General features: G+C 42.4%; 3 protein-coding genes across 11 annotated transcripts in view; 2 read left to right on the top strand and 1 right to left on the bottom strand.

The window, feature by feature from the left end:
- The window catches only part of LOC120547752 (sorbin and SH3 domain-containing protein 1), a 44747-nt gene extending 33955 nt beyond the window's left edge, over positions 1 to 10792 (top strand). For 6 of the 9 annotated variants that reach the window (XM_039783396.1, XM_039783398.1, XM_039783395.1 and 3 more), the window contains 10 exons: positions 66 to 236; positions 2458 to 2504; positions 2870 to 2984; positions 3135 to 3260; positions 4107 to 4301; positions 4596 to 5117; positions 5858 to 5953; positions 6633 to 6685; positions 6818 to 6924; positions 7270 to 10792. In XM_039783396.1, coding sequence (XP_039639330.1) covers positions 66 to 236; positions 2458 to 2504; positions 2870 to 2984; positions 3135 to 3260; positions 4107 to 4301; positions 4596 to 5117; positions 5858 to 5953; positions 6633 to 6685; positions 6818 to 6924; positions 7270 to 7337 — 1500 coding nt within the window. In that variant the 3' untranslated portion in view covers positions 7338 to 10792. Of the gene's footprint in view, positions 1 to 65; positions 237 to 2457; positions 2505 to 2869; positions 2985 to 3134; positions 3261 to 4106; positions 4302 to 4595; positions 5118 to 5857; positions 5954 to 6497; positions 6686 to 6817; positions 6925 to 7269 lie in introns of all 9 variants that reach the window. The other 3 variants (XM_039783392.1, XM_039783393.1, XM_039783400.1) reach the window with 2 other exon arrangements.
- Positions 10793 to 12861: 2069 nt separating this feature from the next.
- pdlim1 (PDZ and LIM domain 1 (elfin)) lies at positions 12862 to 22028 on the top strand. The gene is made up of 7 exons (XM_039784395.1): positions 12862 to 13171; positions 14263 to 14414; positions 15266 to 15350; positions 16562 to 16746; positions 18851 to 18999; positions 19983 to 20100; positions 21391 to 22028. Exons 1-7 carry the CDS (start codon positions 12944 to 12946, stop codon positions 21575 to 21577), a joined length of 1104 nt encoding a protein of 367 aa, XP_039640329.1. The 5' UTR covers positions 12862 to 12943; the 3' UTR covers positions 21578 to 22028.
- Positions 22029 to 22156: 128 nt separating this feature from the next.
- neurog3 (neurogenin 3) lies at positions 22157 to 23895 on the bottom strand. Its single transcript, XM_039784396.1, has 2 exons — positions 23558 to 23895; positions 22157 to 23194 (listed from the first exon to the last, which is right to left on the bottom strand). The coding sequence occupies exons 1-2, from the start codon at positions 23668 to 23670 to the stop codon at positions 22537 to 22539; spliced, it is 771 nt and encodes a 256-aa protein (XP_039640330.1). The 5' UTR covers positions 23671 to 23895; the 3' UTR covers positions 22157 to 22536.
- Between the last annotated feature and the right edge of the window lie 2836 nt (positions 23896 to 26731).

The following is a 26731-nucleotide window of genomic DNA, read 5'->3' as shown; positions in this document are numbered from 1 at the left end:
GAATAAAAGAGCAGAGGAGAGCCATATCTGGAGGGGACAAACACTTTAGTCTGGTTTCCTGTCAGAAAATCTTGGAGGAGCAGCGGCGGCTGAAGCGGGAACAGGAAGAGGCTGACACGGCGTCGAGACGACACACAGGCATTGTCCCGACGCACCACCAGTTCATCACCAACGAGCGCTTCGGGGACCTGCTCAACATCACAGATAACACGGAGAAGAGGAAATCAGGCGTAGAGGTACAATACAGGGCCGTGTCTTATCCTTCTGTAGGCAGGAAAAAAGACGGCAGATGCTTTGTCAGTTTGCGTGTGAGTCAGAATGAGGGGGGGTCGAGCTTGTCAGCGGGATTTTTGCGGACACAGATGGCTTTCTCTTCTGGGTCAACAATTTAGAGGGTGAGAGCAGTGATCGAAGGCAAAATATGAGTGGTTGAATGTATCACTGAATATCTCCAGTAGGCTTCCAGGCTTCACTTGCACAGTGCACACTGTTTACCGGATGTATAGCTAGCCTTTGGTGTGTTTACCAAGGTGTGCCTGCTCCCTTGGCAGGCCAGTCTCACAGTAAACGACCCCCAGTAGTTTATTACTGGACATGCTCCAAAGGAACCCAGTCAGTCACAAGCACGTCATTCCTGTCATTGTGAGAATATTTATGTTCAGACGGGGCACTGAAAGGACAACTCAGGCAGATATACAGCTCACAACAAATTCCAGAAGAATCTTTTCTCAATACACACATACATACATGACAACGCCCAGAGAGTATAGTAACCAAAAAGTGACAAAAGCCCTATTCGCGCGAGAGTAGTCCCCTGGTAGTACTAGTTACCAGGTCCCCTCAACCTGGTTTGAGAAGTCGGGGGGGGGGGGACAAAACAGGGGGTCTGGGGGTCTGAATTTTTTTTCAATTTGAATCCCATTTTCTGCATTTCTACATACATTTATAGGGACTATGGTGATACAAAATCCAGGAAATAATTTAGTCGATCATAATGATACATTCTTCCGGAAAATATAGTACTAAACCATGTGTAAGATAAAGATGTCTTACTTTCTTTATTGTTTTAAAATATTGGACGATCACCGAGACTTAAAGGTCCCATGACATGGTGTTCTTTGGATGCTTTTATATAGGCCTCAGTGGTCCCCTAATACTGTATCTGAAGTCTCTTTCCCAAAATTCAGCCTTGGTGCAGAATTACAGCCACTAGAGCCAGTCCCACAATGAGCTTTCCTCAGAATGTGCCATTTCTGTGTCCGTAGCTATTGAGGAGGAGAGAGGGCGGGGCAAGGTGGAGGGTGGGGGTGTGGCCTTGATCAACTGTCACTTTTCTCGTTTGAAAGCCATGATGTCTCTCTCCCATGGGTTAGCAAAATTTTCTGGGCGGGCAAAGCAGAGAAAGGGGAGGTAACCTTGCTCCTTATGACCTCATAAGGAGCAAGATTCCAGAACGGCTCATCAGAGCTTTCATTTTCTCAAAGGCAGAGCAGGATACCCAGGGCTCGGTTTACACTTATCACAATTTCAAGCCAATTGGGGACCACAGGCAGGCTGGGGGAACGCATATTAATGTTAAAAAACCTCATAAAGTGAAATTTTCATGCCATGGGACCTTTAAATATAAAATACCATGTCGCCCGGGTTGGCTCAGTGGGTAGAGCAGGCGCACATATATTTAGAGGTTTATGCCTCGACACAGAGGTCCAGGGTTCGACTCCGACCTGTGGCGATTTCCTGCATGTCTTCCCCCTCTCTCTCCCCTTTCTCACCTGTCATGTCCATTAAAGGCGGAAAAGACCAAAAAAATAAATAAAAATATATAAAATACCATCAAACTAATTTGAAAGTGGGGGGGGGGGGACACATAGGGGATTTTGAAGAGTCTGTGTGTGTGGGGGGGACATGTCCCCTCTGTCCCCAATGGAAGTTACACCCTAGCCCCCACTTTGTCTGTTTCGTGTGGCACGTTCACACGGGATAAGTGAAGTCTGTATTTTACTCAAATTTACTGACATCTTCCCATGGATAAGATGTCAAAGCTCTGTCAAAACTTTCATTTATAATTGGCAACGCAGCCAAAACTACCTCAAATCACAGAGATGCCGATTCGCATGGGACTAGTATTATCACACAACCTCTGTGTCTGGAAAAATATAGTAGGTAATTTGTGGTGGAATTTTTACCTGACAAATTACTGACAGTAATTGTAACAAATTACTAGAGGTCCCTCAGGTAATACTAGTCCTGTGCGAATAGGGCTAAAGATGTGTGTGTGTGTGTATATATATATATATATATATATATATATATGTGTGTGTATATGTATAGGGGTATTTAATGTTTTGGATAACTTTCACTGACTCAGTACATAGTACAAATGTACATATACATTTAATAGTATGTAAGTAGTTATGACATAAGAGTGAGCGAAGTTTCTTTTTTTAATTTACACAGAGAACTCCAGCCATGGCTCGCTTCGACTTCAGAGCAGAAACTCTAAAGTGAGTAATCTCTCTATCTATTATCAGTCTCACAACCGGTGGTATTTGTTGCAGTTGTCCAACTTGTGTAGATTTACATATGAGCAGACCTTGCTGATGTAATTATCGGCATGTGTTTGAATTTCTATCTCATAGGTGGGCTAAGCAACTTCTGACAAACCAACACCAAATCATACAATTGCAGGAAATTACTGTTTAGAATAGTGGAATAACAATAGATTTCCAAGCTTTGACTTGAATGTGAATAAATCCCACCCATCTGTTTAGAATCTATTAGATCACCCTTACTTAATTTTCACACTGTAACATTTTTGGTCGCTTGTTTCATTTGATGTGAGTAACTAATCTCTTTGAAACATTTCTAGGGAATTACCGTTTCAGAAGGGAGACATTGTCTACATTATTCGACAGGTGGATCAAAACTGGTATGAAGGGGAACATCATGGAAGAGTTGGCATTTTCCCTCAAAGTTATGTCGAGGTATGTGAGTTCAGTGAGTTTCCAAAAATAGATATTTTATGTAATTCTCAGTTGCAGTGTTGCAGATGTTTTGCATAATCTTTCTGCTGCACAGTGTGATTCGACTTGTACTTTCTTACTCAATCAGTTGTTATGTGTTGCCTTCTTCAGCTCCTTCCCCCCACAGAGAAAGCCCAGCCAAAGAAAAGTGCCCCAGTGCAGGTACTGGAATATGGAGAGGCTGTCGCCCGCTTCAACTTCAACGGGGACACGGTGGTGGAAATGTCCTTCAGAAAGGTATGGAGGGGGAGCTAGTCATTACAAACTGAAGAACCTTTAGAAGCACTTTAAAGTGCCCATATTATGAAAAAAAAATCACTTTTTCTGGGATTTGGGGTGTTATTTTGTGTCTCGGGTGCTTCCACACGCATACAAACTTTGAAAAACCCCATCCATGCTGTTTTTAATGGGGGAGATACGGTTTCTGAATGTGTCCTGCCTTCAGTCTCCGGGTGAGCTGGTCAAAATCTGCACGGCTTTCTACGTCACTAGCCAAAACGAGGGGGCTAGGGGGCTAACCGTTAGCAACCAGTAGCTAGCATGCTAGCTCATTCTCAATGGCAAAACACTGCTACAACACACACGAATTCACCCTAATCTACAAAATAAACTGTATAGAACTCCTTACATGTCCCTGTTCTGCAGGTATTCCACGCAAAGTTGGAAGTGCGCCCTCGTTTAGAAGATAATCCAGCCTCGTACAGGCCGAAGATGGAGAAACGGCTAGCTAGCTCATGTAATCCTTACCTAGCTACTGCGCATGTTCGACTGCCAACAAAGATCTTACAGAAGTTAAGAGGTCTCACTCTGTAGCTAAAACAGAGACCTGAGACAGGGTGAAAAGAGGAGCTGCAGCAATGTGCAGTACAACAAAAAATAAAAAATTGAAAATTAAACCATGTAAACCTATTCTGATAAAATCTCAAATTACAATTATGAACCTGAAAATAAGCATAATATGGCCACTTTAAAGGAACTTTATAGGATTTTTCGTATATAGAGTTTATCCTTTTGTTTCTCACGCTTTATTTACCTAAAGGAATGGTTCACAATGTTCTAAACCGACTGAATATGTATCTGCAGGGAGAGAGGATAACGCTGATTCGTAGGGTTGATGAAAACTGGTATGAAGGCAAAATCTCAGGCACCAACCGCCAAGGCATCTTCCCCGTCACCTACGTAGAAGTGAACAAACGACCCCGCATCAAAAACGGAGTGGAGTATCTGGACCCTCCTGTCAGCCAGTCGCCACAGCGCAGCACCAACGCTTCTCCTCAGGTACGGAGACCAAACTGGTCGGTCACTTAAACGTGGGATACATTTACGGAGGTGGTGACGATTGACGAGAGTCAGGCAACGTGTTTTTATTTGTTAATGTGTTGTTGTTGTTGTTGTTCTACTACATTTCTGAAACTATAAAATAGCTTCTATGTTCACCTTGACACCCACCTTTTCATTTAATTCTTTTTTTGCCCAGTTAATTTGTCTCATCTTTCGTCTCCTTTTCTTTCTCTCATCCCCTCTTCTCCTCTTTGCTTCCATCTCCTCCCACGTTCCTGTTGCCCTTAAAAGCTGTATCGTAATCGTCTGACCACCTCCCCCCTGCCCCTTCCCCGCTCCCCCCGCCGCTCCGTGTCCCCCGAGGTCCACGCCATCTCCTCTGAGTGGATCTCCCTGACTGTGGGAGGAGGGAGTCCTCCTGCCGCCCCCACCCCTCCCCTGCCACCGCTGCCCACTGTGTCCTATCGCTGCGGCGAGTACCTGCCCCCGCCCTACTCCGCCAGCCCCGTGCCTCATATCACTGGCAGCCCATACTGCGTCTCCCCGGCGGCTTCCCCATCTGCCTCCCCTCTTCCCCCACCTTACCCGCCCAGACCCAACTCAACCACTCCCTACCTCACGTTCACCCCACCTCAGGGGGGGGACTTCCTGCTCTCCCCTCCCTTCCCACGTCTGTCAGGCAGCGTGAGCCCCAGTGGAGGGCCGGTGCTGGAGGGCTGGCTGAGGGGGGAGAAGGAGTTGACAGAAGGGGAAGGCGCAGAGGGGGACAGGGGCCACGCAGCCCCGGGCAGCAGGCGAAATAGCCCTGCAGAGGTATCTTCTGCATGGTGTGCGGTGTTGCATTTCAGGCTCACTTAGGAACATGGGCTTTTGGCCACAGTTTGATTCTCTAAGATAGATGTTTGATGAAGTACTGTAGCTGACATTTCTGTGTGAAAGACGTAACTAACTTGTAGATTTGACCTGAAGTTGATTTTAGCCTCTTGGGTGAATCTGCTGGTTTAGTGGACGCAGAATAAGTTGAAACTGGTCACACTGCTTAAAGCTGCAGGTCTGCATGTTGTTGTGTGTGTGTGTGTGTGTGTGTGTGTGTGTGTGCGCTACTAACACGCAAGTGTTTTACAGTGTCTCTCAGTGTTTATGTAGTGCGTTTTAGATTTACTAGCTGTAAAGGACTGAAAGAGGAGCTACTGTGCTTGCATTTCCAGGATTGATTTGAGAGTTGAAAGTTTCTTTCTCTTTATAAAATTCAGCAATTTGGTTGCATGTTGTTGTTTTTCCATGCAGACGTGTTATGACTTGGATGCCACTGGAGTTTGGAAGTTTATTTAGGACAGTGACATATTTCTTAGTGAGTATTTATAGATTTCACGTGTTGGCTTGTCTTTCAAAAGCCGCTGTGAGGTTGAAATGTCCATCTACAGGGGAATGCAACCTGACTGTGACTCAAGTATGAACATATTTAGAGCAGGTGGATACGTGGTGCGGGCTTTAGAGGAAAGCCTTTATTTTGAAATGACCTTGCTGATTTGACTTTTTTGTTGTTGTTGCAGTTTGTGAAGAATGAGGCTGACCATCATGGACGGAGATCCAGAAGCCCTGTGATGCTGTTTGACATCCAAGACAACAACAATGTTAACTCATTTGCGGTAAGATAGTGCGAGAGTTTTCTTGGACCTCCACTGAAGTAATTACAAAAGTAATGTGTAGTTTGTTAAGTGACTTCATCACCTCTTTCACGTTTTAACCCATTACCTTCAAAGATCCATTTACCTCACGTCATATTTAACTCCCATTATGTATTTGACTCCCTTTAGTGCTGCATGCTCATACTGAATAGTATCCTGTAAAGAAGTGAACTAATATTTCATGTTTCCTGTCTACATGCTCTCACTCTGGTGTCTTGCCTTTTCCATGCCTCTCCTCCTGGGCTCCACCAACGTCTCCTCTGCTTTTTCTCCTGGCTTTTAACGGATCACTTCCTTTTCTGCCTTGCTACGTAATTACTGGACCTACCTTCCTGTCTCGCCCCTTCGCCCTCCCTCTCTCCCTCTCTAACTCTTCACCTCCTCCCCTCAACTTCACCTCGGCCTCTTGCGGGACTCTCGGTGGGGCCGCTGTCTGTCTTTCTCTGACGACTTCACCTACTACTACTACTACTACTACTACTACTACTACTACTACTACTACTAGGAGGCAGTGTGTAATGAGATCTTGAATATAGCTGAGACCTCGGTGAGGTACTGCAGCAACCTGTCCCACCACCCTCATGACTCTGTCCATAGACTGCACCCCCACCCCAGTAAACAATCTCTCATCATTTCCCAGCAACCCCAGTCCCACAGCAGCAGCCCGGAGCCGAACCGTCTCAACTGCGGAATGTGAGTAAAGATATGTGTTTCAGTTTTACTTTCACGTGTTTTTTTTTTTGTTTGTTTTTAATTCACTGGTTTCACATTTAGTTTCTTCTAAGCTTGGCAAATTTACCAATTCATCTTTGCATCCTACTCCAGTTTCCAGGCGCTGTACAGTTACGCGCCGCAGAACGAAGACGAGCTGGAGCTGCAGGAGGGAGATCTCGTCAGCGTCATGGAGAAGTGTGATGACGGCTGGTTTGTCGGTATGTGCCTGCAGGAATCGGGATACATTCCTCAGACACTCACTGTGTCACATAAATCCATATAGGGTTTCTGCAGAATGACAGCAGAGGACTGCATGTGTGCAATCTGCGTGCTCAGTGCAGAAGTAGAGTCACTTACAACGCGTCACATCCTTTTTAGAAATGGTTTCTAAAGAATGACAGATTGAGTGCAAAGTACATGCACAGGACTTGCACTTAATTTTAAATAGAGCTTAAAGAAGTTGTTTCTGTCTTAAAATCAAGGCAATTTTAGCTTTTAATCTGAGAAAGAAGCCATTTACATTCTTTTGCCTGATCCATGTTTCTCTTTCTTTTTCTCTACAGGTACCTCAAAGAGGACAAAACTGTTTGGGACTTTCCCTGGGAATTACGTGAAGGAGGTGAAACTGTAAAGATATCTAATCTGGCTGTAACACATGGTTGCCTGTCAAGCTTGGGAAGTCATTACTATCGCGCATGGCTGTTGGTTAGCATAGTAATTTAGCCAGGCGAATCCATTTTTGTCTGGGAAAGTGATCGGTTCGGCCGGAGGTATGTCAAAACTGCACGGCGAGGCGGAGACAGAGACAGCTCACTGCCCAGACCTCAGTATGGTGTACACCTTGACCACATTTTACACACTTCTTGACAGAATTCGTCCGTCTCCACATGTGGAATTTCTCCTTGAGAACCTACCACAAACTAGCTTTTTCTTGTACAGATAATAGCTTCCATCCTGTCCATGTAATTTACAGTGTTTACGTAGCACCTCAGTCTGGAGGCCGGCAGCAGAGCAGTGTATGGATTAAAGAGTGGATCTTATTACCTGAACTGGACTTGGGAGGAATTCAGAATGTATTTTTTTATGGGATGTGTGGTTGGAGCTGTTTGTCATAAGCTACCTTTCAGGACCAGAGTTGTCTGGTTTATCATTATTAGCCAAGTATGATGCAAACCCGGCCTTTGCTTCCAAAAGAAAACCTTCAGTGGTTGGATCAACGTACGTAAATGAAACTGAATGTGGTGGTTCATTCTTGAACTCCATTTAGATATGAGAAAAGGACTTAAATTCAGCGCCCTCCAGGGTTTAAAGACTTGTGTGTGAAGCCCCTTTTAGAGACTGGTCTGACATACCTGTTTTACTTTTCTGTTACATGTTATGGATCATCATAAAGTCAGTATTGGCTACCTTTGAAGAAAACGTCACAGCATTCGCAACTCAGTGTAACCCAAAAAGCTTTCGATACCGCTGCAGTATTGCCTTCATTTTCTGTCCAACGATTGTTATACGACAGTTATTACCACGTCATTGAGCATGACGAAAAACACCTTGAATGTTGAAGTGTGCGGTTAGTTTCTCTTTTTCCCCGGTTACCACAGCAAACACAGATACAGGACACATGGACTGTGTTGCATGTCTGATAAAAGTGAAGAGAAACTGTGTACATGCACATCTGATATTTTCAGAATGTATTTATTTGTCCTTTTATACCTCTTCTGTCAAAATAGAAGTAAACTGCGTTTGCTGATGGATGATGCCTGTAAGGTAGCTGGTGGTAGACGCCTGGCTCCAGCGCAACCACAGGACAGGCGTGGTAGCACTTAACTTCCTGTTTGGTCATTTTAGGGAGATCCCACCTAACAAGATAATAGTAGAATAATCACAAACTGTTTAATGTTTCAAGTAAAGCCAACAAGGTGTCTTTGAAAATAATCATACTGATTTTTAAGAGCAAATTGAGATTTTAACCATGCCCTTACTGGTAAGATTGTATTGTTTTATTTCGCCATGTAAATGTGTACAGAAATCTTTAAGAGGCCTTCCATATATGGCTACATATTTTCATATGTAATGACTACAACTTGGGAAGTACATTTAGTGGAATGATTTAAATAATACGGTGAGCATTAGTACAGCGTGCACTGTAAAATCAGTAGAGCTTGACAAATCGGAGCATGGAACACGATCAGCCCTCGCCTAAATATTTGCCACCTGTAGCTGAAAGCAAACAGAAGTGCTGACAGGGTTAACAGTCTGCTGAGCTTAAACAGCTGCCTGATGGAAGATCGCTTTGAATTTTGCTATCAAAGCATCAGAGCCGTCTTCCCGCGAGTACAGAGCTCCCACATCTCCAGCAACGACCCTGTATCAGAGGCCACATCATCTACTCACGCACAGATTGAAAAATGATAGCTATTGGGGGTTTTTTCTGCTTGTGTTTTCATCAAATTCCTTGTTGTCATCAATTGCCGCGCCGTACTCATCAATACTTTAGCAGAACTGTCAAATATTGCCCGCAAATCATTCTTAGTGCTTGTTATGACCTGCTTAGACTTGCAGACGGGTGCAGTTTGTAGGGTAATTGCTAAGGAAGAATTTGAAAGTCTGTTTAGTTTATACCAGGTGGACTGAGGGTAGTGAGCAATCTGATGCTTCAAGTAGCTGAAGTCGGATCCTTTTCCCAATCCACACATTTCTAATGAAATGGTGCCAGACTATCAGTGGGCCTACCTTTTAGTATAACTCTTTATGTTTGCCTGAGTACACAAAATCAGAAACATAATGTGAAGTATTGAAAGATAAAACAGTAGCTCTCACTTGGATCTAAACGTGTGTGTTTATATCTTTGTTTTGTTTTTTGTATGTGTTAGCTACAGTTGTGCAGTGATGATAAACATTGACCTCATTGGAACATGGTTTGAAGCTGTATGTGGCCGCCACATAAGTGATATATGAAGTTAAGTCATTGATGAAGTGCATTAATTTAACAAAATTCAGTAGCAATCAGTGTTTCATCCTCTCTGGCGTGAGACAAAATCAAGCGCGTCTTCACCGCTGACAATTTTGCCAACATCTGCAAAGGAATGTTTTCTCAAGATAATACACTTTATTATGGGTTTGCCTGTATAGCACTGATATAATATTCAGGTATTTTGTTACGCCACAAAAGCATGTTTTTCCCTCCACTGCTGGCTAAACATTTTTGTTCCTGTGTAACTCCAGCTCCACATGAAAGTGCTGATTGGTTGGGAGTCTGATGACCTGTAGGCTTTTCTTCTCTGACAGAACAACAAGGGGGGAGCGTTCGCTCCATGGCAAACACACGGACATGATGAACAAGTTAACAATCACACATTTAGTCATAATAATACAACTCACTCGAGATTGTTTCTGTGATATTGTGCTCCAGAAAACATCACAGGATGTATGAATGTATGAATATATGAATGTGGCGCAATGCACACGTAATATGTAAAAAAAAAAAAAAACTCTGTACTTTCATCTTGAATGAACATGCAGACTATTGAGCAACATGGCACAAGAAGGATTGTAAATATGTAAAATTAAAAAAAAGGACTGCGAGTGACTCTCTTGTCACTTGCAGCGGTTTATTTACCTGAAGGATTTTTTGGCAAAGCACAGAGTGGAGCATTATTGAGCACAGGAAGTTTGACGCATATTAACATTACGCTGCCATTTGTGACGATCATAATGCCTTATGTTAGATGCAAAATTGTGCCTCATTTTCATGTAATTGTTTTTTTTTGGGAGTATCACTGAAATGTATCCATGACATATTTAATGTAACTATGGTTTTCCCATTAGTCCTAGTCTCTGTGATGGGAGAACATTAACTAGGAACTTGTCAGTTACTGTGCAAGTACCTAAAAGTGTGACACAATGCTTTAACTTAATGATTAATAATCATAAGAATGGACTAGTTTGAGGAGACGCACAACCTGCAACAGGTTTGGTTTGTTTGCTTCAATTTGCAGTGCTGTTACATTGACAATATTAAAATAAAAAGATACTATACACTGCTGTGACTTCGGTATTATGCAATATTTAATAAACCATTTAAACCACTTGGTGTGTTACCCGTTTTGATTTCCTGAATGATAGTAGAGCTGTGCATTTTTAGAACATTTAATATCCTTTGGCATATAAATGGCAATGGAGTAAAATCTTGCAGCAGTATAAAGGTTAAGGAGCAAGTACACGTGGTTTTTAAAGGCACGTTGTCTGAAGCTGTGTACTCATGAGCATATGCAAATTCATGTGAGCTAAAGGTGGAGCTGTTAGTCTCTGTGTTGCTGACCTGTGGATCTGATGATCTTTCTCTTTTTTATGTTGCACATCATTAAGGCTACACCCTGGATAGTTATTGAAGTTATTGCTACAGGGGTGAAATAAGAAGTACTAGATATTAGAGGATAACTTCTGTAACGTCAGTAAGTTTACATAAGGTAGGCCTACACTTATTTTGGCTGCTGTGTCGACCTACAAAGCATCAGCATGTCTGATGGGTAAAATCCCATTAGGGTGATTTGGGTTGACAGATTTGTTTGTACAGCCTTAACAGTCAGGAGCAGATGTAGGCTAGGCCTACTTTAAATTTAACATTGTAACGGCTTCACTGTAGAGAAATCCAGACTTCACTGGCATGCCCGAAGGCGTGTTAAGGTTGCACGTAAACCCCACAGAAAGGACGTGTTTCATTCGGTCGGTCTGCCCGGAGCCTTTTTTCTCCACCTTCAGCAGAGATCCCCTGGCAGGAATTCAACTTTTGGGAGCGGCACATTCCACATCCTGGGATTTAGCTCTACCATAAATGGTAAGCTTGCATGTAACACGGTGACGTAGCCGGCAGGCCGACATCCCTAAAACAAACACTGGAGCTCATCTGAGAGCAGCAAAACACGAAGAGGGATCACTGCTCTGCTTTCAGAGTATTTTCAATTAGGGTGAAAAGTTCATTCGATATGGTCATCGGGGGGCCAACTATTTAAAACATTTAAGAGCTACCATTAAATTGTTGTTACTCATATAAAAACGTTATTATTAATAATTATAAATTAATTATTTGTGTTGCTCGCTGGTTTCTAGCAGGTTTAAAAAAGATAATAATAATCATATCCAAATTCACAAAATGTATTCAACCGTAGCCCCACAAAGCCAACCTTATTATCCAAACTGGATCATGCGAGCAAGAAGGTGCTAAAACGCAGTTTCGAAACACTGTTTGTGCCTGTTAATGAACTAGTTAGATTGGCAATGATTCGCCACTCTCACTTCGGATAGGCTATGGATTTTTTTTTGTGTGTGATAACGCACACAGGAGCCCTGTGTGTAAAGTGGAGGTGAAGATGATCTTTTCTCTCTTTCTGTAGCCTATACTTTATCAGGACACAGCATACAAAGTTGTGAGTAATTTTTGAATGTGTGCATAGGCAATTTCGTTCTCAGATTAAAAGATAAGTCTGGCGTCATCCTATCTTTTTCTTGTTGTCAATAAAGTCCATGATAAAACCACAACCAGCAATGCATTCATTTGGCTCTCGGCTCCAAGCCCATTCATTTCAACTTAAGATGTTTACTTTAAAATGGGGCCTAAATGTATAATTGTTCAAATTTTTTTTATTTTAAAGGCTCAAAAATGCCCTGATTAAGCTGGGCACTGCAGGGTTTTTTTTGTTTGTTTTTTTAGCAAATGTTACTCAAACAGAAGTATCGGGGATTTGTAGGGGACTATTTTTTAGATGCAGTCCGGCGGATTAATACCTACACATTTGGTGCGCAATATGTTTAGTTTACAGCAGCTGGACGTGTTTGTTTGATTGACTCCAAACAAAAAACAAACGAGAGTGCCCATGTATGAGGGAACAAGTCACAGTAGAACTAATGTAGCCTATGTGTTTTAATAGTTTTTGGCACAGATGAATATTTTTATTGGGCTTTGGATACACATTTACCAATTAATAGTTGGGTTTGGTCTTTTAATAAAAAAAATATAAAAGTCTTGGTCGTGGGTCCTATTGTTACTTGGCCACTATGAACAAATCACATGACAATCCTGGAGGTTTGATCAACCTCCCACAACACAAAAACACACCACACACATATCCCGGAGTGATCCATTTTCTCAATACACGATCTTTGTGATTTCACTTATCAGCGAGGAAACTTCAAAATGTATTCGTCCACCAACTGTAAGCTGACGGTCCACCCCCTCCTCTGATGCTGCGGAGCGGAACTCCTGGACCTCGTATCGATCGTTGCACATGTCATATGCAGCAGAAGGAAGTGAACTGGTACTCTGAGACAGATCTTGAAACACACATAGTCGACTCTGTTAAAACCAACATTAACGTCATGCCTCTCCGGGTAGTAGTGCAGGGTCCTGGACCCTGGGGATTCAGGTTGGTTGGGGGAAAGGACTTCGACCAGCCACTAACTATTTCCCGGGTAAGTGTTAGCTTCTACATTGTAACTCGGTGTATTAACACACCTGGGCTTGTCACGACGAAACTTTAACCTCTCGTTGTTTCCTCTCTTCTTGACTGAGAAACAGACTGTCAGCTATGTTAACAAAAGGCTAACGTTACTTCACAGAGGCTAAACTGATGGCACTGTAATTTAGCTAACGTGAACTATTGTTACAGTCTCGGTATGTTGTGAACTATAATTGTTACACTTTCGTATGTTGGTCTATGCTTTCAGCTAGCGTTACTGACAATTATGACTTGTCCAGTGTAAAACTACATTTCCCGGTTTCATTTCAAGGTTATTTGAGATGCCTTTTTTTTCCTTCGATTAAATATGCAACTGTAAGTCACGTTAACGCTAACTGTATCTGTTGAACAAAAAAAGTAGTCGAAATATCATGTCTGCAGAATTTCTTATGTACTTGGGCTGTCGTCATATTTAACTTCAAGTTAAAAGCATAATACGGAAGGGGACAATTCGATTCTATTACTTTACAACAGCATGGTGTACATAAACGCAAAGCGCTCCTGTGACAGTAATGGATCAGAATATGACCCTCCACTGTGTACTTTGCCTGAGTGGCGGCTGCTGTTCCTGTTGTTCCAGTGGTCGCTCCACTCCACCCATGGAAAAGTGATTAGGAATTCCTGTTTTTCTCCGCTTCAGGCCTTTATCTGCCACAGAGTGTCTGCCCTCGAGGCAGCTCTAGCTTGAGACGCTGACTGAAAACACCTCTCTGCAAGGGGCTTTGCCCGTGTTTACTGAACAATGAGATGTGTGTTAAGGTCCTTGAAGATCAGAGTGTAACAGTATAGCAGTAGGTTTAAGCTCTGGATAGAAAAGAAGCTGTCGGAATAATATCTGACTGTAAATCAAAGGTGTGTTTTCCACATATTCGTGATTCAAGTTAGGTTGTGTGTAAGTGGTGTTTACTTTTTAAAGAATCTTTTCAGAAATAGATTTTTTTTTTTTTAAGACTGTAAAGGTACAGATACCTTAAAACCTTATAATCCAAGCTCACACATATGCCAAAAAAAAGTGTCTTATCAGTTATGTCTCCTGTGTTGTAGGTCACCCCTGGGAGTAAAGCTGCCCAGGCCAACCTGTCTATAGGAGACATGATCTTGGCTATCGATGGGGAACCGACAGAGCACATGACTCACTTGGAAGCACAGAACAAGATCAAGGGATGCATTGAGGAAATGGTGCTCTCCGTAGACAGGTAGGTTGTAGCAACATGTGCCAGTCTGATCTGCATAGCCGCGGGCCTGAAAAACAATGAGTAATCTGAGACAGCTCAGCTGCAATCCAGGTGTTCCGGCAGTGACGTGTTGTTGATTCATGGTTTTCAAAAGTCTCTCGTTTTTAATGAACTCTTTTAGTTTGAGAAGTGTATGTACGCAAAGCTATGTCATAATTCTGTGTTGTGTCAGTGCATTACATCATAACTTTCTGGTAGCTGATGATTTCAAGCAGCAGGGATGTTGAAATTGACTCAACAGGCAAGTTGAAGCAAATATGTTTGTTCAAATTAAGAGGGAGGTAGGCCTGCACGATTCGGGGGAAAAATATGAATCTTTTAGCTTAGAATTGATATCACGATTTTCTGCCACGATTTTTTTTTCTCCCGAAGTGTAATGTTTATTGCACACATGAACCATGACAAAACAAAACAAATTGGCAGTACCAAACATAGACTTTTTTTTGCAGCACCTATAGCACATTGCGCATCACCACAAGCCTGTAAACATAGCAGCTTCAATGAATAAAGTACATACTGGCCATTTAAGTACAGTAGGCTACCAAAAATGGTGACCTATAACAATCTACGTACACCTACACCAACATATAACGATTTATCGTGCAGGCCTAGAGGAAGGCATGCAGGGTTAGGTAAATTATGGAGGAAACTGCAGCAGAAGAACATAACTGCAAGGGGTCTGTTGCATTCAAAGACACAGGCATAATACCATGTTCATGTGCAGCTACACAGGTCAAAAGCAAAACAGGCATGTATTTAAAGCAAATGTGTGAACGATTATTTTTTTGGCTTCTTATTCCTCTGGTCTGCAGGTCAGAAACTAAACTGTGGTCGCCACTTTCATCTGAGGAAGGGAGGACCCATCCGTACAAGATGAATCTTGCATCAGAGCCAAAGGTGTGTGGATGTGTGTGTGTGTGTGTGTGCTTTCTCAATATCAAAGCAAGATGAGCTTTTAAAAATGACTCTCATTGGGCTTGAAATCTGGAATCTTTACAGGTAGCCACACAGTTTCTGGAAGCCTGCATGCTCTTTTCCCACCGCGCCCACAAAGCCTTGTGGGTTGGTTTTTATTTCTTTATACTGCCAACGATGAAGTCATTGTTTACTTCCCAACAGGAGGTTTCCTAGGAGACGGTAGTTTGTCAGCCAAGCTCTGACGCAAGCCTCAGTTCCTGTCCCCGATGAGTGAAAAGTTGCGGCCAAAGTTTGAATCCATGTAGGAGACGTTGTGGTGTGTGTATTAGGCTCACAGGTGTTGTGCATTTTTCTCACACACAATTCATACGCTTCTCTGGAGTCTGTCACTTTGATGTCTCTTCACCGTTTTTATTACTTTAAACCATTGTAGTGTTGTCAGGTTCTTTGCTCGCAGAGACTCTGGGGTATTCTGCAATGTAATTGTCAGATGCTTGAAGCATGAGCTATATCTGGAGGCATTTCCGTGTTCCCACTGTGCTGCATGAGCTAGATTTGGCGGTATTTATGTGCCCACTCTCATGGCATGCCAGTGCCATGACGCGTTGGCCTTTAAAAACAGTTAACTATAATTAAGGCTGAATCCGTAGTCCTATATTATCCTGCTAAATGATGTGCGACATTGAGTCAAAGTAGAAGCAGCAGTTGAAGACCCATACGTTTTTGCCGTTTTCAGGTGAACAATATTTTCAAGTCTCAGTTTTTCAAAGTGTGCAGTTGCAACATTATTGAATTCATTTTCTAAAACACTAGAGGTTGGGTGTTTATATTTATATTTATTTATTTATATATATATAAAATATATATATATATATATATATATATATATATATATATATATATATATATATATATATATATATATATATATATATATATATATATTCTTCCAAACTGTCATGATATCAGTTGTGTGTTTGTACATGTGCAAACACATAAGAGAAAAAACATTCAAAGTTCCAGTTCATCTGAAGGTGTCAAACGTTGTGACCACCATTGCATCAAGTTTGCGCTACGAGTGTTGCATGACAGTGTGCGAGTTATGTCACAAATCTCTGCACTCCCCATACCATTTTGCTTGATTACTCCCACAAAGCTGCTTAACCGTATCATGTTGCATTCATTTCCAGGAGGTGAAACACATAGGCTCGTCCCACAACAGAAGTGCTCTGCCGTTCTCTGGTTTTGGCTCCAAAGTTGTGACCAACCAGTACAACAGCCCATCGGGTCTCTACTCTTCAGAGAACATCAAGGACTTCAACTCGGCTGTGGACGAAGTTAAAACCATAGCTACAGCTAATGAGTCCAACAGCAAGTAAGATACACCTTAGAGATGATACCACTTTAGACCAAGTGGTCCAAGTCGAGACTTTTAAGAGGGTTAAGTCTGGACTGGCCCCAAAGCAAATGATGACCTTAAAGTGCTCATATTATGCTTTTTGGCCTTTTTCCCTTTCCTTTATTGTGTTATATATCTTGTTTTGTGCACGTTATAGGTTTACAAAGTGAAAAAATGTGGGGGGGGGGGGGCAAGGTGGAGGGTGGGGGTGTGGCCTTGACCAACTAGCACTTTGCTGGTTTGAAAGCCATGATGTCTCTCTCTCTCTTGGGTGGGCCAAATTCTCTGGGCGGGCAAAGCAGAGAAAGGGGAGGTAACCTTGCTCCTTATGACCTCATAAGGAGAAGATTCCAGATCGGCCCATCTGAGCTTTCATTTTCTCAAAGGCAGAGCAGGATACCCAGGGCTCGGTTTACACCTATCACCATTTCTAGCCACTGGGGGACCATAGGCAGGCTGGGGGAACACATTAATGTTAAAAAACCTCATAAAGTGAAATGTTCATGCCATGGGACCTTTAACATTGAAGCTACTTTTTACTGTACATACCTTTTTTTTTTTTTTTTTTTTTTTTTTTTTTTTTTAAAGACAAACGTTTATTCAAAAGCACCGTTCTAAAACTTTGATTAAAGAGGTCCAGTGTTTAATCCTAAAAAGAATCACAGTGTATCTAAGAATCAATTATTGTATTGACTGAAACCCCATAGGTCGCTGGTTGCTCTGCTTCTAACTGCTGAAATAAGTGGATTCTTAGTGTCTGATTAGTTTGCTCAGCACATACTGAGCTTGCAAGAATTAGGCCGACTCCCAAAGGCTGGGGGATACATGTCTCTACAAGTCCTAGTAATGTGGATATGAGGAGGTGTTCACTCGGCTTTAGTCGGATCATTTTAGAAAATTGTGCCACCTTTTTAAGACCAGGAAAAGCTGACGATTTAGCGCAGTATTAAACTATATCACAATATTAAACTATATCACAATATTAAGAAAAACTAAATTTGGACAATATTAGACGGTCTTAGATAGTCTTACATCTCAGGCCTGTTGGGTACTAAACAGACGTGTCTTTTTTTTTTTTTTTTTTGTCCTAGTGAAAATAAGCATGATACACAAAAGTGAAAGGTTTTATAGTCATGCTCTTTGTGTATTGACATCGGGAATCACGAAAGACAGTGTTTGCTGTTTGTCTCTGTCATGGCAATTTTGTAATCCCACTCTGACAGCGAGGAACGTGACCCAAATCTCTTACAGTATTGTCACACTGTTAATGCTCGGAGCATGGCACACAAGAGAGAGGTTGGTTAGTAATATGCACGCTGATGGGATGGAAGCTTACCCTGGAAATCCAGAGTTCTCGCGAGAGCACAGTTTGAATTTGCTCAGCGAGTCACTCTGGCATTGAGTATAATGATGCTCATTAACTATGCCCTTGTAGCCGAGCTGCACCAATCACATCGGTGTATCTGATATAGGCGGGCCAGAGGCGAGCTAACCAGATGACGACAGTTTAATCTACCAGTTAGCTCCGCTGGTAGCTAAGCGTACGGGGCTCTGGATACGTCGCCCCGTGTATTGTTGTGATTGGTCGTAGTGTTATCCAGTTGAGTGCCGTGAGATTTTCAAATGCTTGCTTGGTGCCAGCCCTCGAGTTGGGCCATTTTCATTACTCAATGCCAGGCCCTTAATCTTTTGGATTTGGGTCTGGATTTCCAGGCTAATGGAAGCAGCTCTCTCTTTTTATACCATGGTCCTCCCCCTCTGGACTCTTTCAGTTAGTAGCTTGCACGCCTTTGTTTTCAAGACAAAGGGCTCAAAAGCTAAAGGTCAGGATCTTCCGATGACATCCAGGTGGGCCACGGTGCCTTAGTTAATGCAGTCAGGCCATGATTCATTCAGTTAAAGGTCCCATTGTAAAGCATTCAGCATGATCAAACACAAGAGAAGTTAACGTGATGTAGTATGATCAAATTCCTTCCAATAAACTTCTGATTTCCCTTACAGCCTCCTAAGAATGGTTTGACATGTCTGCCCCCTGTGCCTCCTGCAGACATAACTGAAATGTGCACACTTGCTTTTGTAGAGCTCCATCAGATCCATCGCAGACGGGCAAGCGGCCGCCTGTCGCAGCCGATTCCGAAGTTTACAAGATGCTGCAGGAGAACCAAGAGTCTGATGAGCCTCCTCGACAGTCGGCTTCATTCAAAGTGCTTCAGGAGATCCTGGAGACGGGTAGGGATTCTCCTCAAAGAGTAGTCGCGCTTTACTCGTTTACAATGTATAGCTTTAGGGCACACACTTATCTTTTTAAGATAATTTTTTTGGGGGGCATTTTAGGTGTTTAATTTTAACATTTTGATTGACAGCTTTTTAAAAGCCCGAACCCGTTTACAGCCCGACTGTAAAGGCCGTCTATCAGCAGTCATTAGAGTGTCGGAGAATAGCGCGGACACGCGCTTCGCACCGCGAGCGGGCACACGCACCACTCGGCGGAAAAGGGAGAGAAAGAAAAAAGAGACTGCGCCGCACGCACACAGCTCCTTTTGTCTTTCGTAAAAAATGAGTCATTTATACATGTTTTAACATCATTTATTCATGACTAACGGAGGCTATAGGCCACTTGGAAGTTGGAACAAAGAAATGAATTAAGTCCTCCAGAGACCAGCCTCCGTTTCACCTCCTCAGGATCCATTTTCACGCTAATCGAAACGCATCAGCTGACCGCTCATATACCATGCAGCCCGAAGCGCAAGCCCGAGCCCGGCCCGAGCCCGTGAAAAATAATAGAAATTAAGCCCGAACCCGTCGGGTCCCGTCGGGTCCCGTCGGGTTCGGGCAAAGATCTTCAGCTCTAATCTCTATATGTGCGCACCCGCTCCACCAACTGAGCCAACCCGGCCACAGGGCACACACTTATCTGTTGCATTTCATTAGACAACAGATTTCTTGGGGTTGTTTTTTTTTGTTTTTGTTCCTGATAAGCCATTGCTTAAAATTACAAATTCCTAAAGAAAACAAGCACTATATATATGTGTCGACTTAGTGAAAGCTGTGTGTGTGTGTGTGTGTGTGTGTGTGTGTGTGTGTGTGTGTGTGTGTGTGTGTGTGTGTGTGTGTGTGTGTGTGTGTGTGTGTGTGTGTGTGTGTGTGTGTGTGTGTGTGTGTGTGTGTGTGTGTGTGTGTGTGTGTGTGTGTGTGTGTGTGTGTGTCTGTAGGTGACCCTGATAAACCGTCGGGGTTCAGGAGTGTGAGAGCACCCGCAACAAAGATTGGATCATCAGTGGGAAACACCGAGAAGTTACCTGCCTGTGACAAATGTGGATCCGGGATTGTGTACGTATTTTATGATTCCTCAGGACTGTTTTAACAGATGACGTGTTTATCTTGCAGCACTGAGGAAGTGTACCAGAGCCGTTTATGGCTTCATGGGACTCCAAACCTCCAGTATCAGCCCTGATCCAGTGGTACCTGCTGCTGCTTATCACTGCTGCTTATCCCGCTTAGTGTTTTAACACTGAAAACGTCCACATTGTGACTAAATGTTGGGATTGAACACACAGGGCAACACAAAAGTGTCGTCGTCTCTGTTTTGGAGTTTGTCTCCATCTTGTGGCTGAATCTGGTTAAGACAAAGGCAGCAAGGCCTGTTGCTACATTAGTGGATTTCCCCCAACACATATTTAATATAATGTTTTGAGTTGGCTTTACTGTTTTGGATTCAGTATCCCTTAGAATATGTGTAGTTACTTGTGACAGATGTTTTTCAGCAGAAGAATAATAATACTAATAATAATTAGGGAATTTTGCTCACATAAATCACAAAAATAAGATCCACTTACTTGGGGTCCAATTATAGGTCCAGATGCTGTCAATACCCCTTTTTGATTGTAGAATTGTTTTAAAAGTGTGTGTGTTCTTTAAAAAAAATATGTGTTACAAAATACTAACTATTTTGTCTGTCTCTCTACTATCTGTAATATAGGCATACAAATGCCAAAAGCATTTAAGATGTAAAGGCTAATGTATGTGGACGCCCCTGTTCATTTTATTTTTTCATGGTTTGGGCCCCTTCGTTCCAATTAAGAGATCTTAACACTACAGCATACAGTGGTGTTTTAGACAATAGTGTGCAACGTTGTGAGTTTGGCAGTTTGGGGAAGGCCCTTCTCCTGTTTCAACATGACAACATGACAATTCTCGCGTGCACTAAGCCAGGTCCATGCAGGAATCACCCCTATCTAACACCTTTTAGGATAAACTTGGAACACCAGCTGCGAGCTAGGCCTCGTCACCCATCATCAGCGGGCGACCTCATTAATGCTTTGGTGTCTGAATGGGAGTAAATCCCTGCAGCCAGGTGCAGACCTGTTGTGGAAAAGCTGCCCAGAAGAGCGGAGGCTGTTAACAGCAGCAGATTGATGATTGATGTTCAGCAATCACGTAATGGGTGTAATGTCCTGGCATCCAAATACATTTGGCCACGTAGTGTAGCTCCTAACCTTTTTGCAGTGCACATACCATAGAAAACTGACCCAAATCATTTAAATCCAGTTCGCGAATTAGTGTCTGGATAACTAGATAATTTTGTGTTTTTAATCAACGGATGTGATCTCTCTTCTTCAGGGGGATGGTGGTAAAGCTGAGGGACAAGTTCCGTCACCCCGAGTGCTACACCTGTACAGACTGCGACATCAACCTAAAACAGAAGGGACATTTCTTTGTGGAGGACCAGATTTATTGTGAGAAGCACGCACGCGAGCGAGTGACCCCGCCTGAGGGCTACGACGTGGTCACCGTCTTCCCCAAGTAGAGCGCCCGCTGAGCTCCACCTCGGACTGCACGCCATTTAAATAATCTAAGACATTCAACACTTAACTCGTGCTACTCCTAATACTATAAAATGGTCTTCTCTCGCATTATGCTTCAGTGCAGTCACTGGTAGGCAGGGCAGTAAAGAACTACATCTTTGAAAATGTTGATTTGCACATTGACTTTGGCATCTACGAAAGGAAAATCTATGAATACAATGAGATGATGGCATTCATTTTTTTTTCTCTCCCTAAAAAAAAAAAAGAATCAATTTTTCATTTGAAAGACAGCCACTGTGTTTAAGTAATATTTGTCTTTATACATGTTCAGTATGTTCTTTTGAATCATGGAAACAATGTTTTCTACAGTTTTATGAAATAAATAGACCGACTTTCATGCAGCAAAAAACATTTGAATACCATTACCAAATAAATATGTTTAGCTTAATCCAATTATCTTGTCTTTCTAAATCGTTGATTGTGCTTCATGGTATTTTAGTGAAACTGTTATTGTAAGATTGTTGTGCAAGAACTGTGAGTGCAACATGGTCATGAAATCACATTCTAAAACAACGAAACCGCCTCAAATGACAGTTAAGGTTTACTTTGCAAAGTACAGATTTTCTTTTGTGAACTCAGTTTAAGTGCTTTTTAAAGAATACATTTACAGCGAATCTAGAACACGCTGCTGCACTGAGCTGTATGGGCAGAAGCATGTTAAGTTTTTGGCCAATTAGGATCCCAATCAGTGATGTCACTGCAGGTTGTTTTTTTTTTTTGCCCCTGATTGCTGATGGGGAAAACTCCTGCTCTGACACCACTGATCAGTTATGTGTCTAGAAGCGCAACATGCCTAAAAGTTTAACACCCATAGACGGAGAGCAGTGCAGCAGCGCTGTTCTGTGTCATGTGGCCAGCCATTCAGAGTTCCATATAAAAAGATAGTCGTGATCATGAGAAGTCAACAGTGCCAGCAGTTTTTGACATACTTTTCACCACAGAATGACTTCAAATAAAAGGTAACGGGGATAACACTGGATTGATCTCTCGATAAAATCGTGTACTTCATTTGATGGGCGGAAGTGTAACAGTCTCTTGGGTCAAAGTCAGCTGAAGTCCCATAACCGGACTCTGCGGATGAAACGCTTGTTGGGCTGCTCAGATCAGGCGCCGCCGGCAGGTATTGCGGCGTGTGTCCGTGTTGGTCGGTCATGCGCAGAGTCTCGGTCAGAGCCCAGATGTAGTTGTGGGCGAAGCGCAGAGTTTCGATCTTGGTCAGCTTGGCGTCCTCGGGCAGCGCCGGCAGGATGCTTCTCAGCGCGTCCAGAGCGGAGTTGAGGTTGTGCATCCGGGAGCGCTCTCTGTCGTTGGCCTTCATTCTGCGCCTGCCCCGATGTCCAGACCGCCCACATCTGCTTTTGTGTTTTAAATTTGTCACTGAGGACGCTTCGTCTCCGGTAACAGGCTGTGGTTTTCGCGTCAGGCTTTCACCGGAGTCTTCTGAGGGGTCACCAGATTCATTAACGGGGCTGCGAACAGTCTGAGGAAACCTGTTGAGCGTCACTGCGTCTCTGGATGTGCGCAGGTGATTGGGGGCGCACGGCACTTTAGGAGACATCCTGTGCAATTGAAATAGAATAAAAACTCTGATGCATAACCACAAATATTAAAGAGCATTTACTACTATTTTACAAGATTTCGCAATCATGATTAATGTCTTAAATAGTAATTCAATCATGTTTTGTTTCTAAAGATTATTCTAAACTCTCTGAGCTCTTTTCAATAAGCCTCCAACATATATGTGTAAGTCTTCCGCTGTGCTGAAATGATTTCACTTATTTCCAGTGCAGGTTTTCACCTCTAAATTATTAAAGTGATTACATAGAGACATGTAACTGCACTACTATCTAGAAAATCAAAACGGAAAAGATCAAATACCAGATTTTGAAAAGCTTCAGAAGGACGGCTATGTTTGCACTTACTTGACAGGTGATGTTTGTATAAAGAGACAGCCAGTCGTCCTTGTGAATCCTCTTGTAGTCGGCGGCAGCAGACACTGTATATGTGCAGCTGACAGTGAGGGATGGATGCGCATCTCTGCTACTTTATATGGCCTTTATCTTATCTTTTTGCAAGGTGGACGCCTGAATCAACAGCGCCTTGTCAAGGGGGCCAATCAGCTTCCAGGCAGCGCGTCCTTCACCCTCTCCCCCTTTCTCTCTCATTCTTCGAACTGCAGTATTTCTTTGTGTATTCTTTGTCATTTTCAATCAAATACATGTGCGTGGTAGAGTGCCACATATGTGTGCCAGGTTAACCATAAAGCACATTTTAATTGACCTTTCCCAAAAGTCTGCCTTTAAAATCAGGGAGCATTCAGGACCACTGCTGGTTCTGAGCTGCTTCTTAGGGGATCTTACTGTAACTGTTAATAATATATAGCCTACTGTTAATTATAAAGTAATAACACCCTGTCAGTCACGCAGTCGTTACTTCACCTCACAGAGCCAATGCTGGATGTCTAGGTAGAAAACACAATTGGGAGATGTATTATGGGGTTTAGTGAGGACACGCTGGTTTTCTAAAAAAAAAAACAACGGAGAGATTATCATTCAGACCCCAAACTGGACTGCATTTTGCCATTTAGATTTCAGCCAGAGTGCAGGAGCTGGAGAGTTCCAAGCATAAAAAGAAAGGTACTGACATAAACTAAAGATATATTAAAAATATAAATATATATGTCTTCTTTTTAAACATAGAAATGATTCATCCACAACCAAGCTCTATAAGAATGACCTGGTACAGTGTTCAGCTTTATTGGAAGCTCTCAACGCCAGTCAGTACTTTTTTGGCATCAACAATTTATCTGTGTTGATAAAGAGACTCTGGGAAGTTGTCGTATCTGTAATGCTCAAATGTTGTGGAATAACATTTAAGACATTACTATATTTCTCTCCAGATTTCTTTTTTTTTTAAGCACGAGCTGTGAGTTTGCTTTTGCAAATGTTATCAGATCTCTATCTTTAAGGACACTTGTAATGCCACGTTTTACGCACTCAAAATATTGGCACATGCCGTGCAGGGTACATAGTAGTCATGGTAACATGGCAAACTGGCTTCTAAAATCAACTTCAAATGCACCACAGTAGTAAAAATGCATGAACAAACAGCAGCTCCGCGATTATTTTGAAATAAATAGTTTATGATGAAGTCAGCTGTTGCGTATTTTTGATTGTGCGCATACAGTATTACATGACCTGGTGAGGTTGGCATATAAGAACTTTAAGCTGCTGCATGTTGGTCCTTACTGTCTTGGTAAAATTATTTTCATTATCTCTTTGTTAAGCTCCAAAAATGTGATCTATATCAACGAAAATGTTCGTTTTAATACCACATATATTCGGACAAACATTTGCTTAATGCGTTAGAGCGCAAAGCTCAGGTAGTTGGACAAAGACAATTACGCATGGGGCCACCTACCATAGAGTATTTGAGAGGGTGAAACCCGTTGTGTGAACTGATAGTACAAAGGGTCTTGTTGTGTGCCACAACAATAAAAGCTCGATTTCTTCTATAATGTGAGCCTAGATGTGCGCGCTATGACATCTCCAAAAACATGGCCACTATCGCCACAACTCGGGGGCGCATTAGATTTTATAATGTAACTCTGCTTTTAGAAAGTTAAAGATTAGTAAAATGTGTCAACAACATGCAGACACGTTTCAGCTCTGGTGAGGGGGAGAGGGGGAGTGTGGCAGAGCTCAAACATGATTTACAATTGCCAACAAAGGATCACAAAAAGCTCTCCTTAACTTTCTGTCTAAATATGTGTTTTGGGACCAATCTGATAACCATATGCTTTCAATAAACTGGACAAATACACCAGTGAGATACGAGATGGTGCCTTGCTGTTATAAAAGGCAGGAAAAGTCTAAAGTAAACTGAATATTACCACTTTACAAATAATCATTGATGCCAAATCCATATTCGGATATCATGGACAGGTGTGGGTTTGAAGTTGTCAGTCTCTTTCCTTGATTTTTATCAGTGTGCTGTAGCGTCCTGCTTGTTATGCAAAGTGTTGGCAAACATAAGCGCCCAGTTGCTGTGGAAATAGCAGATATCGGAGCAGACTTGGTACGAAAAGTGATTTAACAATATTTAACAATAAACTGAGCAAGCTCCAGAGCAGGTGATACCTGCCCGCTGCTGCTGATTAATACTTCCTCTACTACTTCACTTTACAGTCCCCTTTGCTTATTTATTAAACGAAATCTATTTATTATTATTTTAGCAAACAGAGGTACCAGGTGGGGCTTTATTTTCGTCTTCAGCTTTTTGTTTGAAGGACGTTTTGAGGGGGGCAATCAAAGTCCAACAACTCGCTGACCAGATTGTTGTCATCCCAAACTAGCAGCGAAGCCATTCAATGTGCCCCCCCCTCCTCTTCTTCTTTCTGGCAAAGAGCTGCCGGGAGAGGAAAAAAAAAGAAAAAGGAAACTTCTTCAAGAAAGAAAAACCATCTTAAAAACATTTAATTGCAACCCGGATGCCATATGTACACCTCTTGTGAAACCCCTAAACAATGTGACTGCCTTTTAAAAAGTATGGAGTGCGCCTTTGGAGACTTGTGCGCTTTTGGTGAGGTGCGCGCGTCGTGACCAGAATGACCCCGAACACACTCTACACAAGAAGTAATTCACTTTTAATGTGCTTTGGAGTTCCCTTTCACAGGCAATGCATTGTACCTCTCACCTCAGCTTTAGAAGACAGTGTACACCAATTACAGAGGAATAGCTGTCCTATGGACACGGTTTGTCTTTTTGTAAAGACTTGAAGCACGAATAGAGCTGTGGCTGCAAGTCGCCCTCTTTCACCCAATGCAGAATGTTTTTTTTTTCTTTCTTCTGATAGCTTGTTTACGGTTAAACCGTGTGTTCATTAGTGGGTTCTTTGTGGACACAAATAAGTTTCTACAAATGGATGAAATCCTCAGAAGACATGTAACACTGAAGCTACGTTCATTTTTAAATCTATAATTTAGCCATCGAAGATTAGACTTTTACTATGCAAAGCTCATATTCCAGGAGTTCTTTCTTGCAGGGCTTTTGATTTAAAAGAGTTAAGTAAAATCCAATAGTTCTGCGATGAATGGT

The sequence above is a fragment of the Perca fluviatilis genome, chromosome 19 (genome assembly GCF_010015445.1).
Source record: "Perca fluviatilis chromosome 19, GENO_Pfluv_1.0, whole genome shotgun sequence".
NCBI lineage: Eukaryota > Metazoa > Chordata > Actinopteri > Perciformes > Percidae > Perca > Perca fluviatilis.
Note: the sequence above shows the minus strand (reverse complement) of the source record. Positions and strands in the feature narration are given on the sequence as shown.

Coding starts and splice junctions, on each gene's coding strand:
- neurog3 (XM_039784396.1), bottom strand. CDS start 23,670: ATGCGCATCCATCCCTCACTGTCAGCTGCACATATACAGTGTCTGCTG. Junction 23,195..23,557: donor ATACAAACATCACCTGTCAA/GTAAGTGCAAAC, acceptor TCAATTGCACAG/GATGTCTCCTAAAGTGCCGT.
- pdlim1 (XM_039784395.1), top strand. CDS start 12,944: ATGCTGCGGAGCGGAACTCCTGGACCTCGTATCGATCGTTGCACATGT. Junction 15,351..16,561: donor ATCTTGCATCAGAGCCAAAG/GTGTGTGGATGT, acceptor ATTCATTTCCAG/GAGGTGAAACACATAGGCTC. Junction 20,101..21,390: donor AAATGTGGATCCGGGATTGT/GTACGTATTTTA, acceptor TCTCTTCTTCAG/GGGGATGGTGGTAAAGCTGA.